The sequence below is a fragment of the Cavia porcellus genome, unplaced genomic scaffold, assembly GCF_034190915.1.
Source record: "Cavia porcellus strain 051 isolate PalLab524CR breed Dunkin Hartley unplaced genomic scaffold, mCavPor4.1 scaffold_8, whole genome shotgun sequence".
In the NCBI taxonomy this organism is placed as follows: Eukaryota; Metazoa; Chordata; class Mammalia; order Rodentia; family Caviidae; genus Cavia; species Cavia porcellus.
Window position 1 is genome coordinate 57,806,878 of NW_026947491.1, and position 16,644 is coordinate 57,823,521.

A 16,644-nucleotide genomic window follows, 5' to 3' on the forward strand; every position below is an offset into this window, starting at 1 on the left:
GGACTAAGCTCATTTTGGCCTATGCTTAGCATAGCAAGATAAAAAATATGTCTTAAGCATCATTGAACATAAATTAAAATGGAGAAATATCCAGTTACCAATGTGACTTTCCAGAAAAATACTACATGTGCAGAAGGGAATATTTTGAGAAGCAGGTCGGGGTGTGGTAAGAATTTCAAGAATGTGTTTAAGTAAAAAGATATTCAATAAACTTCCCTCTGAGTACTGTGGCTGGACTTAACCAGAAACGTTCTGTTTGCAGGATGAGAGACACATAGTTTTAGGGCCAGAAACAAATGTTCTGGGACAGTGGGGATGAGAAGGTGTATCCTGGCAGTAATCCTCCTTTTTCATCACTTCTTCATGCAGTTCCTCTACAGATAAACGTACTAGAGATATTTGAAAGATCAGCATCTTGAAGCGATGCGTAAAGAGTAATTCTCCCCACAGATTTACACCCGTTGATCCAGCCCTGAAGGAATGCCTTTATATGTTTGAAGTCCTCCTGAGAAACTAGTTTATTTGTGGTCTGGCTTTGGGGACTCATACCTAGTCACAGTTTCCTCTTCCAGACTGGCTGCAACTTGTGCTCCTGACTCAGCCTCCTGGAATACTGGGATTAAAGGTGTGAACCAATGTGCCTGATTTAAACTTTATTTCCTTTTTTTTATTTCATCTTAGAAAATGGTGTACATTTTTGCAGACTGCCTTGACTCCTTCTTACTTTTAACTTTTAATTCTTGTTTAAAGGTATTTTGCACAAATACCTTCCTCTTTCTTTACCTCCTCCTCCTTTGTCCCTTCCACTGCAGTTTCTCTCATATGATAACATCAGTGATTTCATGCCCCGTAAAGTAACGATTATTGGACTTCGTTATAAGAGCTGGTTTCTATTGCTGTGGTCCTACATAAATTAACAAAATATTTTGGATGAAGATTCATAATACATCTGGCGGCCAGGGATGATCAGTGCTTAATCAATTTGCCAAATAATAACAGCCATCGTATTACAGAAATAAACATAGGTAAGTAGCAAAGGATGTTAACTGTGTATAAAAATTAAAAACAAAAGTACAAGTGAATTATACTATGCTTAGTCAAATAAAGTGCCTATGTATATTTTTATTAAAATAATTCAATATAAAATTGGTATTACTTGTTTATATTGTGGGTAATAATGAACAAATTGCTGGCCTTGAGCTCCTAACTGTATGTCCAAGTGTCTAAAATACATTTCCAACTAGAATTTCCAATGGCATCTAAAATTCAACACCTTCAATCCAAATTCAGCGTCTCTGGAGATCCTTGCTCCTGTTCCACATTTGCTCTGCCTGCTTTCTCTACCTTATTCATCAGCATCACTGCCTCAGAGACCTATTCAGAACCCTGTGTTCATCTGGTCATGAAGCCCCCTGCTTAGATCCAAAATCTTTCAAGGCCCAACTCAGCTTTCTGACCTTAAAGCCGTTGCAGATCTTAACACCTCTCCTGTTTACCTGAGGTATCCAGTGGGATATATGCACACTTCAGGGTGTACTTAAAACCATATTTTTAATTTCTTATGTCTTTTAACATTTCAGGCTTTATAATGTACATATTAGTACAGATATCCATTTGAGTAAATATTATTTATAGATAGGACTGTGCTCATGAGTTTTGAGTGGAGTGTGTAAATAAAATGACTTCAGGATGGTCACTCTAAATTATTGTGATTTGTTATTCTGCTTTCAGTTTAACTTCCCCACTGTGCTATCATGCATCATTAGTTAATACAACTAAAGCACCCAGAATAAAGTAAACATTATATATGTGTCAGGTATTATTTTTTCAAATAATTTAAAATATTTGAATAAATGGGTTGGCTCTTCTATTGGGATCCCAAAGTTGGTTCCCTGGGCCCTGTGTGACCACAGGCTGACACTCTGTTCCATCCAGATAGAGCAGAAAGGTCACTGTGCTCTAGCACCACAAAAGATACTGCTCTGCTCCCTTGATCACTGCTCATCAGTGTCACCTCTTTACATCATACAACTGAACCTGTCACAGCCTACTGGAAGCAAACCTGTAGAACTACATTCTTTATAAAATAAAATCCACACTTCCGGGAGAATGAGGGAGAACAGCTTACTGTATATATAGGTTTGGAACTGTAGGGTGTCGGGAACTTTCTGTTTCTCTGTATCTTCTAAGCAAAAGGAAGGAGGAAGAGCAGCGTAGTGTTAATGCTTTCAAGTAAATGGCAGATTAAAACCTTACCAACATCACATGTAGCCTTGGGTAAAGAAATTACTACTATCTTTAAGCCTCTGCTTCCCAGTGTGTAAAAATACATTATAATATTTTCATCCTATGATTACATAATAATACATGCAATGTACTTGGATCAGTGGGTTTTTCATAAGTGGTAGCACTTTTTATTTATGACATTTTGACATCTTTAGGAAGTCTTAGAAAGGCTACCAATGGGACATTGCTATGGTTTGAATGTGCCCCACCAAGTTCATGTGTTAGAAAGTTCATCTCCAATGCCTCAGTGTTGGGAGATGGGTTAAGACAGATCACAAGTGGACTCATGGATTAACGCTGTGATTACAGGAATGGTTTAATTATGACAAGAGTGGGCTGTTATCAAGCCAAGTTCAGCTCCCTCTTGCTCCTGCACTCTCCTGCCTTCTATGCTTGGCTTGGAGTGATGGGCCATATATGGCCTTGCTCCACGTGGCACCATACTCCTGATCTTCCAAGCTTCTTGAACTGTGAGTTAAACAGATTTTTTTCTATATAAATATCCCAGTATTCTTCATATAGCAGCAGAAAATGGACTCAGACAGTTACTTAACACATTCTTGAAAGAGAAGATTTCTTGAAACAAGTGTCAGCTAACGAGAGCTAATGAGAGCTAACGAGACCTAAATAGGAGAGTTGTGGACAGTGACAATATTGTAGTACAAATTGGCTGGAGTATAGTCTGAGAGCCACTAGCAGGGTCTGAGAATGGAATACCTGATCTTTTGTTTTTTAAGGTTACAACTAAATTGCAACCAACTTTTTTCCACCAGATAGTACATGCAAAGATCACTCCATACAACTCAGAAAACTAAAGCAGCACCTTTATTTTATACATACAAACAGTATAAAATGTTTATTATGTAAGAGCTGTGTTTTGCTTACAATATATTATATTGCTTCAAGCCAATGCAAAAACTTCATACATTATATTCCCTATTTAATCATGTTTACAATATATTATATTGTTTAAATGATACTACCACAGTGTAAATTTTTTGGAGGGGAATGCTTTTTGTATTTAATACTGAAGTCAATGGAATAATATTAAGGTCAAATAACATTGTAGGAGAGCTTAATAATACGGTCAATAAAAATGTGACAAACATCCAAATATATGACGATAAAACTTGAAATGTTGTAACCTCAACCCTATTAACTGCTTCATCCAAACCCTTATGATTTATACATTTTTGCCCAATTTAACCTCTCTAATGTTCCCCAGCCCCTCAACACCATGACTGTGTTGTAATTTTGCAAATACCTGCCAACTACGCACTGCAAAGACAAAATTTTAACCTGATCAACTGACATAATATAAAATCTGTCCCAAAGGACTGAAAGAAGAAAATCTATACCATCATGCTACAGACATACTTAGGCAACTTAAAAGGAAGAGTAAATATCAGCTCAGTGATTTATAATGAAGCTAATAAAATTCAGGCCAGTATTCTTAAGTGTAATGAACATTATTTGAACATTGAACACATGAAAGGTTAACAAAGGCTATGAACTTGGTGTAATTTAAAACGTTTCAGATGTCGTAGTTCACCAGATGTAATTGGATTCAGGTGGATCCTGCGGCTCCTCAGCCTTTTTAAGTGAAGGCGTGTGCTGCTGCCGGAGCCGGGCGCCTGCTGGCCTCAGGGCATGCAGGAGGCTGGCTCCGTACCCTGCAAAATTATTCACAGCTTAAAAGAAAAGAAACTACAAAAACAGGCTCTTTGGATTCATCATTAGCCATTCAAATGAAATCCATTTTCCCCTTTCAACCGAGAGTGAAAGAACACTATGAACACAAAACACTACTTAAATGAAGAGAAGTTATAGATTTGAAGATTCCTTAAAGAAACCCATTTTACAAACTCCATCAAATATGCTTTTGGTTGGATTTCTCACTCTCTTTTTGGTCAGTGTGGTTAAGTGGAAAGGCATTCTCCACCTGAGAGCTGGTAAGGATCTAGCACTCTGATGCTTCTGCAGAGGATTTTGTCATTCACTCAAAGGTTTCAAAAGCATCTTAGCTTATATTTATCCAATACAATTTAACAACCTAAATTCTTCACATAGATCCTGTGAAGTGTGGTTACTGTACTCATACAAAACAGGAATTTTACAATAATTAAGGATTTCATTATATATATTTTTAAAATATGATTTGAACTGATTCCTTATGAGGATGTGTGAATTTTGGTGAAGGCAGCATCGGTCCATTGCTAGCTCAACTTTAAGTGAAATGTAATACTGAGTTCACAACTTGAGACTTCCACGTGGGAGCTTTTTGAGGTACTTGGGGCACTGACTCATTTCTGGTTTCCTAAAACTGATCCAAGACAGCAATTATGTATTAAAAATTTACCTCCATTTTCCTGTGTCAAGCTTGGTATTTCATTTGTTCCTTGCGGTTTTTAAATGCAAGCCTTCTGTTAGACAACCACTGAGCACAGAATATTTGCTTCTGATCGTGTTTCTTTGAATTGTCAGCATGTAGGCTAGTAGCTCATGGGATGGTCAATGCATGAGCCAAAAATGCTCTGGAGTAAATCCCTACCAGGCTGCTTGACTTGCCACCCATGAAGCCCAAACCTCCCTGCTGGTAAGGGTGAGCCTAAGCAGGGACAACTGTCTCCAAGATCCTCCTCCCTGCTGGAATGTCTGGGTGCCTAGGACCTCCCAACATGTAAACCCACTAGGAATTTATTCTTAGCAGAACTTTGTGACTCAGAGCTTCCTTGTCACCTCCCTCTAGTAAAAATAAACCCCATTCTTGAGCTTGATTTTCCTTAATGTTTTAAATGGCAGGATGATCTTTCCTGGAAGGCACGTATGCATTAGGATCAAGCACCGAAGTACCTGGGTACAATGCCTTGCTCTGAAAGAGGTACAATGGTGGCAGATTAAGCACTTTGGTCTACAGTTGGGGCTTACATGGAGGTATGCAGATTTATCAGTCATTTACCTATTGCTCTACTATAGAAAGACCTGAACTTGCTTAATTATAGGAAGAGTGACTGGGAGTGCTAATGGAAACAGTGGTCCATGCCTGCATCTCAACATTCTTGATGATCACCAAGCTGAAGTGTGATACCCAGAGACCTTTGCAGTGGAGTTCTGGGGAGTATGGTCTGATCTCAGGTTTAAGGACTCAAGGATCCCTAACTGCAAAGACTTCTGAAAATTACTTTGATTCTGGGACAGGCCTTGGGCTTTGTAACCAATTGAGGGTAGCATAAAAAGTGGCTTACTCTTTTCCAAAATGGCTCTAGAAATGATTAGTCTCCAATAGGTGTTTTTGTCCACAAGTTTTCCCAAAAGGATATTTTAGTGGGGATACCATTCACCCATGAACCCCTAGGTAGAGAGTTTTTTCCAGAGAAGCTGCACTGTGCCCACCTTGCAACTCATTCACTCAACCACCCCATAAGTGCAGTGACTGTAAAACAATCATGTCAATGGCTTAGTTCACCTAGACCCGACACCAAGCTACCTTAAACAAACATGTATGCTCACATGTAAATTCATTATGTATACATCAGAATAATACAATATAAACATTATAAAATATGCACAAAATTTAAAAAATTAGAAAGGTTGCAATAAATGCAAATATTTATATACTAAATATATCTGTAAGTAAATATATATAATACAAAATATTGAAAATATATGAATACTACAACTTCCCTCATGAGGCAAACTAATAATTTCCATTCTTGTTGGATTGCATTTCACCAAGTTTTGTAGATCATTGATTTAGAAAAATATCTGATGTGTAATTTGCTCAGTCTGTACCCATTATTTTGGGGACATCCTATGAAAGGCAGAACTGGACTTTGGTTACTGAAGAATGTTATACGGGTGAAATCTTAGTTTCCTCAGAGCAAGGTGGACAGTGGGCCATGCTTAGGACACCAAATTCCAGGGGCCAGAAGTACTAAACTGTTATTTTGTTCACATTCTGACTGAATTTCCCTCCTAGTACCTTGAACTCTGTGAACTGTGGTCTTCTCTTTTTGATCCCTGATGTGTACTCAGTGCCTAGATTCCTGCTTAGCATGAAGGAGACACCAATTGATACTGAATGGCTGGACTTATCAAGCTCCATTTCATGTTAAAAATAGTCTAGAGCAGCTGGGGGTAGGGGATTAGCTCAACGGCATAAATGCCTGCCTGACAGGTGTGAGGTCATGAGTTCAATCCCTGGTACTAAATAAATAAATACAATAGTAATTTATCTACATTATTGTTTCATAATTGGTAGTCAGTAAATTTCAGAAAACGCAATTCCATTGTGGCATCTCTACCACGGAGAGCTTCATATACCTTTCCTTTCTCTTATTTAAAACATTGTATCTAATATAATTTGAAGATTTTTAATAGGAAAACTCATGTGTGTGTGTGTGTGTGTGTGTGTGTGTATGTATGTGTGCACGCACATGCATGGTGTGTATGTGATATACCAGGAGCTGAACTCAGGACCTCATGCTTGTCAGGCAGGCACTGTGCCACTGAGCTAAATTTGTGTCCACTTCACATTTTATGTGCTGATAAATCTTGAATTTTACCATCAAAACCAAGTAGATACTGATTCTACATTTGATTTAAAATCTTAATTTAGATGATCACTTCTTTCCTAGTAAGATACTGTATTGCCAAATTAATCTTACTAATTTAACTGAGAAAAAATTGTGGTTGTATTTCACAGATATTTTACAAAGATGCCTTATCATATCCTAATCTTAGACTCAGAGAAGAGGACAGGTGGGAGTAGGGTCACTGCTCAGGACTAGCTAGGCAGGGCTGAGGTGTGGGCTGTCTGTTGGCCTGCAGAGCTGAGAAACAGAACTGAGAGAGGCTGATGCTCTGAATGGTCTCTCACTCACTTTTATTGCAGTGCCTTCCATGCCACCCTTCCCGACACTGGCATTTGTTGGGTTCATGGCAGGTTCCATGTGCACCGCAGCCAGGCTCACAGACAGCTAGAATCAAAGGAAAGAAGGTTTTTTGAGCTTTTTCATCTCAGCAGAAGTGCATAGCTTTTTCTTCAGCTCTTTAGCATGAGTTAAATTTGGCTTCATTCTTTATTTTTTTTCCTGAGTCAATCTCCAGGTAAAAATCAGTTTAGAACTTTTAAAAAATTCCTACGCCTGACTTTAAACCTTATAAGATCATGTTTCTCTTTCACAAAAGACTCTCAGTAGAATTCTGCAACTACTGGACTGTGGAAATTTATTTTCTTTAAGAAGATCCCTAAAAGACTTTTAAAGAAAAGACAAGTGTGTATATTTTTACATTCATGGGTCCCCTACAATGCCACTGGTCTGCTTTAAGGAGACATATATGTCCATGAAGAAAGGTTAACCGTGATACCTAGACACATGCGACAGGTGTTGAAGTTACATGGTAAGGAAGGCTGTTCCCTTAGTTATACAGTACCCAGGCTGACATGTCCATGTACTTACGCTTAGAGCACAGGTCTCCTTGGTAACCTTTGGAGCACTTACATTTACTTTTACCAATGCATTTACCTCCATTTCGACAGGGTTGTGAGCATTTGCCTGAAATGAAGAATGCACATAAGCAAGGACTCAGTGCTTCTCTGAGTGGTAATTACATCTTTTTCTTTCTTTTTTTTTTTTTTTTTTTTTGGTACCAGGGATTGAACTCACGACCTCGTGTTTGCCAAGCAGGCATGTTACACCGCTGAGCTAAATCCTCGGCCTGGTAATTGCATCTTTTGATGGAGTAACAAGGCTTTGACAGGATAAATGCTTTTAAATGGCAGTCTATTCAACTTATCTCAGGTCTACTCTGACTTATATGAGTTTTACTTTTGGAACAGATAGACTAATATCTTTACGTATGATTTTGTGTGTAGATTGTTTTTTCCATAATAATTTTTTTTACCCATATGCTATATTTCCATTACTATTTTTGTAAATAATCTTACTGGAATGCATTTTCCAAACAAGCAGTGAAAACCACTTTACAAAAAACATTTTTCTTCTTACTTACCCAATAGGACTTTATTTGAATATAAGCTAAGCAAAGCAGCATTTAGTCATTACAGGCAAAACAATATTGGAAGGTTAGAATTTCTCCAAACCCAGAATACCATTAGACTTCAGGTATTTTTTCTGAAGCAAATGTATTTCAGAAAAGTAATTAAAACAAACTTTATAATAACTCTTTGCTGACCAATAAAAGTTCAAAAAAGTCCTTTTTGCTAGGTTTAGACTTTACAAGAATGTCATTTACTCTTCAGTTAGATTTCAACTCTTACCTAAGAGAAAGGAATATGTATCTCCAAATTTCTAACTGCATTAAAGAAACATCTGACCCTAGACACACAGAGACACAAAATTGGATCATATCACAGTGTTTTGTAATGCATTGGGTTTTTTCAGACAAACAAGATGTGGGTTGATAATTACATGGCAGGGAAGACAGAGCACTTTTATGTACAGCACTTGGTGAGCTCACATTTCCCATGCATGTGTGGGCTGAACTTGGTAAGTGGGAGTATTGCAGAGAATAATCAGTGGGGAGAATTGTTTTGATTCTATGGGTCTTTTTGTGTCTTAGCAAGTGAGAAATGAGGACCCTCAGGTTCATTCATCCAGGAAGAAGGGTGTTCTTTCCTGGTCATTACAATGGCTGCAGAAAACCATTAGAAGGCGTCAGCCAAATTTTACAGTTTTGCTGGTTTAAAATTCAGGATCCTCTAAGTGTCTTTAATAATGACTTTCTTTTCCTGAAAATATTTTGCCAAAATTCTATCTATTGAACAATGGAAAAATAAGCCAATCTGGGAGATTAGGTATTTTTACCCAGAAAGACTAAGCATTACCTAAAAAGATACCCACATTTGATAAGTTTATACAGCATTTTTAATACAACTGATAGATACATCCGTGAGAGAGTGATGTCGTAAGTATTTAAAAATAAAGATGTTAGGGCAACTCCTGTTAAAAGAAGGTGGGTCAGCAGTGATGGGAAGCACACTGTAGATAGTTGCATCAGTGATGTGAGAACAAACCAGGGAAGTCCTGACCCCAACCAGCACATCAGTCAATGAGAGAAGAGACTCCTTAATCATCCACCCAGGAACTGAGCGAGATCTTCCTTCTCTTAAAAACAGCTCTGCGAAAGAGTACAGAATGGAAGTTCCATATTCGTGTTCAGAAGATATGTCAAATATCAGGTCATGGCACACAAAGGAACAGTCTAATAATGGCAGATTAGAAAACTTCAAAGAATTTAAAGATCTCCACTGTTCCAAGGATTCCACCCTGGCTGAGGAAGAATCCAAGCTCCCTTTTACTTGTGCCTCTGAAGTTTTGTGACTCAGATGACTTGAGAGGCCAAGTTTCACCTTCTCATAATCCTGAGGTTGCTCTAGCACTGGACTGTGGCCATTCCAGAGGACTTTATCACATGCAGCAACATGGCATATTAATTACTGTATGTAGGACCACTGGATCTACAATCCATGTGATCATAGGATAGCTGGCAAAGGAAACCAACCTGCTGCTTGATTTTAGATGTAGCATGTCTATTTTTGAGTCATGGCTTCCCCAGGCTGTTTGTATAAGTTTTGCTTATTTGTTTTTGTGCGTCAGTTTCTCCAGTGCTTGAATGGCAAGTTAGATCTATAAGTTAATTCTTGGTCAGGCAGAATTCCAGATGAAAAAACTTGCATCTTCAGTATACTTTCTAAAGGCCAATCAGATAATGGATATGTTTTATGTAATTAAAAAAGAGTTCACTGTAGTGGCTTTAATTTAATATGGATGTAGGAGAAGCAGAGTTTCCTAGCCCTGTACTATGTAGTTTAAACATACAGGTTTTTACTATATATAATAAATATGGTGTTGTCTGTGCCAGTTTCCTACCTTTAGAGTCAGATTGCCTCAAATAGCTGTGGTTTCTTATTATCAAAATTAAGTTTACTTGTATATGGAACAACCACAAAAGATCTGATTCTATAAAGAATCCTCTTTAGTGGTGACCTGGTGGTATATAAATAGTGCTTTATTTAACAGAATACCTGTGGAGGAAATAAAGTACACTTGATGTAAAAGAGACAGAGACAGAGAGAAAGAGACATTAAACTTCCTCTGCTTAACTTAAACTTGTGGTGTATAGACAAAAACAGATCAACAGGTTTACAAGTGCCCACAACCATCATCACTGGGTCTTAGGTAATTTTTAATCATTTTCTCCAATATTCTAAATATTTTATAAAGCACATTTCATTTTAAACTTTTACTTATAATACAACATAAATAATTTATGTGGTCTTTTAAAATGAGAAACTTCTAAAGATTTTTGGGAAATCTATGAGCCCTAAATGATGAGATAAATGCACACCCAGCCCTCTAGATAGCTCCAACCATGGTTTATTTGTTAACTGTAAGCATATCTCACAACCAAGTTAGAAAAATGTTCGAGGAGGTATCATGCCTGACAGAGTCAGAAGAAATGAAAATAAAATGACATGAGAATACATTTTAAAATAAAGAATATTATGAGGATGTAGAGAAATTGAAACTGTTGCACACTGCTGATGGGCATGTAAAATGGTGAGCCACTTTTGAAAATAGTCCAATTCCTCAAAAAGTTATTATATAATCCAGAAATTCTGATTATTGGTGTATCTATACACACACACACACACACACACACACACTCACACACACACAATGTGTACATAAACATTCAGACAGTGTTCATCAGCCCAACTGTCCATCAACTGATGAATGAATAAACAAAATATGGTATATCTATATACAGCAATAAAAAGGAAAAGACATATTGATGTCTACTACATCATGTGTGAACCTAAAAACAGAATGAATCTAAGTGAATGAAGCCAGACACAAAATGCTATATAGTGTATGCTTCCATTCACATGAAATGTTCAAGAATAGACAAGCCCAAAGTAGATTTATGGCTGCAAGGATGTTGGAAGACACAATTATAGGCATGGGCTTTTCTTGGAGTGACAAAATATTCTGAAATTTGACAGAGGCAATGTGAAGACTGCACAATGTTGTGAATGTACTGGACAATATATTTAAATGGTGAATTTTAAGATATGTTTGGATTATATCTTAATTTAAAAATAAGAATGCACAATTCAACTGTACTTTATCATCGGTATAGTTTTAGAAGCATTTTGCAACTCAAGGTCCATGTCTACTCTTATTGCTAATGTGGTTCCTGTCACTGAAACAGGAAATTTCCTAAAAGAATTTGAACAAAACTTGTGGTTAAACATTCAGGAGTTTTTCAAGACCCACATTTTGGCACAGCTAGAAAAAACTCAAAACAACAACAGCAAAAACAAAAAACGAGAATAAAAAAACATTGCCTCTGTCAACAGAAAGTTCATAAACCCAGGCATGAAGAGGCATCCATACGTGAAATGAGCCCAGGGCCAAAGACTTGTAAACACAAACCAACTAAAAGTGCAATATCTAGGGGTAAAGGTGAAGAGAAAATTGAAGGGAGTCAGTTCAGAGATATCTTTATCAGGAGGGGTAATTAATAAGAACACAAACCACATCCTGGCAATTAATTACATGCTGTATGGAAATTTCAGCAGTATTTCATTTGAACTCTGGGAAAAAATGGTTATTTCATCTACTAGTATTCATTAAAGTATAAAAGCCCACAAATAAATTAGAGGTTGAAAATTAAAATAAGGACTTGGTCTTATGCAATTCTGCAGCTACTGAAACCTGAAGCACTACAGCTGTACCAAACACAGTGCTGCTCTAGAGATCCAAGATGGCGGCCGTGGGAATGCTGGCCAGGTTCTGTCAGTACATCGCAAAAAGGCAGAGCCATGGACCCTTCAGGGACAAACTCCTTTTCCTTTAACTCCTTCCTGGGCATGTGTTTTGCTGCTGTCTTCTGGATCATAAAGCAGTGTAATAGGACAGATTGTTTCGTTTCTGAGTTTGACAGGGAGATTAAGTGACTTGTTGGTAGGTGGCAGAGTTAGAACAAACAGTTTGGTCACACTGCTTCCCTGAATGACTGTCTGAGAAACGTATAGTGAAGGTGCACTTAAGTTTACAGCTCAACTACTTTTTTTACGTAAACAAACTCCCTTGTGGCACATCACCAATCAAGACATAGAACACTTTCAGCACTCCATGAAGTTCCCTTGGGGCCCCAACTCTGACTTGCATTTCCATTGTGATCTATTAGTTTTGACTATTCTTGTACTTCAAAAGTATGGAATCAGGCAGCCTATTTTTGCATCTGGCTCCTTTCACTTAGGGTATCTGTGAGTTTCACTGATTGATGTTAGTTTGTGCTTATTTTTATTGCTGGGCACCTTTCATCTCCATTTTCTTGGGTCTATCCTTTTAGGTGGGTTATTAGGCTCACTCTGTTCCAGGATATCTGGCAGTGAGAGGTAGGGCACACCCTTCTGTGGCTGTGGGCAGTGAACGAATCTCATTTGTCTTGAAGCTCTGGCCCACACGTGTAAGTGTGTAGACTTTATTTAAGCTCTTCACTCTTTCTGGGCTTCAGATTCCTCACTGGGAAAATAAAGAAGTTAGATGACGTTTTTGTGGTTCCAAAGAAGAAAAGACATTATAATACTCACTTATTTCACACTGTTCTCCTTCTAGCCCTGGGGGGCAAATGCATTTTCCCGGATAGAAACAGGTCCCTCCATTAAAGCAAGTGGTTGAGCAGTTTGCTGTTAAAATGAAGAACAGGGTGTTGCATTAGACAGTAGGTTAAACCTAACTTAAAACTTCACTTAAAATGAATGATACTTCTTAGGTTCTCGTACTTGCCCTTTACTTAATAAAGCCACTTTACAAATATAAAAATTGTAACCAATTGATTCAGTTATTGAAAATAACTGGTTCAAAATAAAATTACAATTACTTAATTTCAGAATACAGTAGGACACACTAGGATGTCACTGTATATTGCCTCTCCTACTTCTAGGAGTTTAATATCTTAGTTTAAAAAAGGCACTGTGTGTTTTTAAAAAGTTCTTTTAAATAAATTCTATGTCCCTTGAGAAGAATACTATAAATCCAAAGAAATGCTTTTTTAAAATATCAGATTAGAAATGAAGAATAAAAAGGAGAAAATTTGGGATAGGGTATAGCTCAATGATAGAGCACTTGCCTAGAATGTTTGAGATCTTGGGTTTGATCTCTAGTACTGAAAAAAAGTACATATATCCAAAAAAAAAAAAGAAGAAAACTTTCTTCAAAATAGATAATAGGAAAATAAATATCAGAATTCAACAAAAGAGGAAGCAGTTGTCTTTCAGAATCATATGAACAAAGATTTATTTTACCTAGTAGGATTTTTAAATATGTATGTTTATATTTGGGGAAAGGAGTGGCTGGATTCAGAAATCAACAAAACAAAACAGACATGAACCCTCTTGAGACCCCACAGGTCGGATTTGGCAGAACCTGAGCTGTAGGAATGAGGTTTTACTATAGTGGGAGTCCAATTAACTACACTGTCTATGTACCAGTAGTCACACTGTGATTCCGCCAGTCGGTGGTGGTGAACATTTTAGAGATGAGTGCCCAAACTGCAACCCGAAAGCCATCTATTTATCCCAAAGTGCCAACACTACAATTAAACCTGAATACTGAGGTTTTAGTTTAGAAAAAGTGACTCATATGTTAATATCTTTTGTCTTAAAAGATAAACAGATAACACACATGCCACAGATTTGCCACCGCTGCTGTTCTAAACCCTCTCTCTGTGTCAGTTTCTGGAATTTCATGGCTTGCTGGCACCTTAAAGAGAGGGACAATAGAGAAATGGAAACAGAGAGATGAAGCATTTAAAAGTAGACAAATTGGTTCATTCTGTAAAAAGGATTAAACGTGGAGCTTGGATTTTTAGTAATTTTACTTTATCTGTTTGTTCTTGTCCCATATAAAATGTGCCAAAGCTGCCTTCAGATGAACAAAAGCTAAAGTAAGCTTCCAATAGGAAAATCCGAAAGGAAAGCCAAAAGTTATGTTCTCTCTCTCTCTCTCTCTCTCTCTCTCTCTCTCTCTCTCTCTCTCTCTCTCTTTGGAAAAGAAGTCTAACCAAAATGTTCCACGAATATTATGCCTCTTAAATGATAAACTGAGTATTTAAAATCACAAGTGTCTCACAGCTTAAGGCAAAGCTATACTCATTTTGGCAAAACAAAGTGTCTTAATATAGATAGAAAGGAACAGTAGCATTGTGGTACAGGATCTAGGTGGGTTTCAGGAGACCCAGCTCTTTGAGCTTCCTCTTTGCTACTTTCTGCTGGTACCGCTCAGGCTGGACACATGTTTTGTATGTCCTGTTTCCTTCCTTGTTCTATTTCTCCTGAGGATAAGAGGAGATAGGAAATACAGGGATTAGTGTCCACTTGACCAGTATCGCTGTGGGCACGGCCCCTTATTAATAAGCAAAATACAATGAGCCTGGTAGTCTAACCAAAATAATAGAATTTGATAAATCTGATTGTATAGTTTGGTCAAATATTTAGTACTTGTATCACAGTTTAGCATCCTGACCAAACTTCTCCACATTTCTTGTATTGGTTTGGATATGGTGTGAGTACATTCCCAATAGCCTTGTGGTCCAAGCTTAATCCTCAATGTAGCAGTATGCAGAAATGATGAAAGTTTTAAATAGGACTTACTGGAAAGCATGCCATTAGAATGGAACTACTGACCTCAGAAAGGATTAATGTAGTTCTATGGGACCTCAGCTACTTCTCATGAGAGCAAGTTTTTATAAAATGAGCATGCTTAGCCCTTGTTTCTTTCTGCTTCTTGTCTTGCCATGCAATTTTTCCCTCTTCTGGGCACTCCTACCATGTTGCCACACCCAAAGTTGTGAAGGCCCTCACTAGAACAAACAAAGTGCTGGTATCATGCTCTTGAATCTCCAGATATATGAGTTTAATTAACCCTTTCTTATAAAGTCCTCACCCTCAGGTATTTTATTATAGCAACGCAAAAAATACTAAAAGAATTTCTATTGTGCAATGAGCCAGAGACACTAAGTAACTTGAACTGGATTTGACGGTATATTGGCTAATGCTTAACTGCTCATTTCCCAAAGTTCAATGCTGTTGTATCCAGGAACAATAAAGATCTTTCTTTAATATTTGTTGCAGCATATTGTGCTAAGATCTAGCTCTGTGCTTGTAATTAAACCATATTTCAGAAGTTCAATTCTCCCTCAGGGATAATAAAAGCATGTTTTTTGTTGAGGTACTAAAAAGTATTTTTTAATGTTTTCAAATCTCTAATGAGATCAAGTAGAATCTCAACACACTTTCCAAAAGAATTAAACAAAAGTTCCTAGAGTCTAATAAGTAGGTAAATCTTTCATCTGAATGATAAAATATTATAATATGTAAAAATGCTAGAACATAGATAAATATATTCATTCATTGATGACCATGAAATTGGTGACACCATAGCATTAGAAAAACATTGCAATGATATTCTATTGTGCAAACCACACCAACAATGACCACAGCTACATAAACAGTACTTACACTTTATTTAAGTCTATAAACATATGAGTTATTCATCCAAATTTCTCAGGGAGTTTCTTTTTTGTCTTATAGATTTAACATAATGTGAGTTAAATTTTGCTTTAAGAAATACCCAATTTTGAAATAGCAGAGATGCCACATGCTAACTTTAGATAGAAGATTCACAATAAATATTTTTATTCACTGTTAATTATTGCCTGTGTCATTAGGACTGTTAAGCTCTATGAATGCATATTTTAAAATTTTTAATCCAATGCTATAGTTTTAACAGACTATTTTTTTAAAAGGTAGAAAGGCTTTTGGATATGACGGTCTCGGTAGCCTAGGAGTAGCAAACAGACAGATCAGTGGATTAATTCCTAATTTACAGGAGGTGAAAAACATGATCCAAAGACAGAGCTAATTATCTGCCAAAGTCCAGAATCACTTGTTGAGGACACAGGATTGGGGGGGGGGTGCAACATGATACAGAAAGAGTGAATTTGGGTCAAGTTACTCAAACAATAAACCTCATTCCAATTCTCTGGAAATGAAATGTGTAGTACTTTTCATATCTGAAAAGATTCTTAAAAGTAAAATAAATGACTTCCAGAAGAACATGGCGGATAGATAGCAGCAGCTACGGAGGCTCTCTGAGATACCCGCTTGAAATCCAGGAATGGTGTGTTAAGAGGAGTCCTAAGGAAGGGGAGATACACCCTTCTAACCCAGGAATGAACTAAGCTAAGAGAAACCAACTGGAAATCCAATTCTGGTGCTATAACAGGAACAGATAAAATCTCAGCGCTGAAGCTAGAACCCGC

At 37.3% G+C, this 16,644-nt stretch overlaps 1 protein-coding gene across 1 annotated transcript in view; it reads right to left on the reverse strand.

Moving 5' to 3' along the window:
- Nucleotides 1-3,089: 3,089 nt before the first annotated feature.
- The window catches only part of Wif1 (WNT inhibitory factor 1), a 79,511-nt gene continuing 65,956 nt past the window's right edge, over nucleotides 3,090-16,644 (reverse strand). Inside the window, exons 7-10 of the mRNA XM_003476109.5 lie at nucleotides 12,914-13,009; nucleotides 7,749-7,844; nucleotides 7,170-7,265; nucleotides 3,090-3,959 (exon numbers count right to left, since the gene is read on the reverse strand). Coding sequence (XP_003476157.1) covers nucleotides 3,835-3,959; nucleotides 7,170-7,265; nucleotides 7,749-7,844; nucleotides 12,914-13,009 — 413 coding nt within the window. The 3' untranslated portion in view covers nucleotides 3,090-3,834. The remainder of the gene's footprint in view (nucleotides 3,960-7,169; nucleotides 7,266-7,748; nucleotides 7,845-12,913; nucleotides 13,010-16,644) is intronic.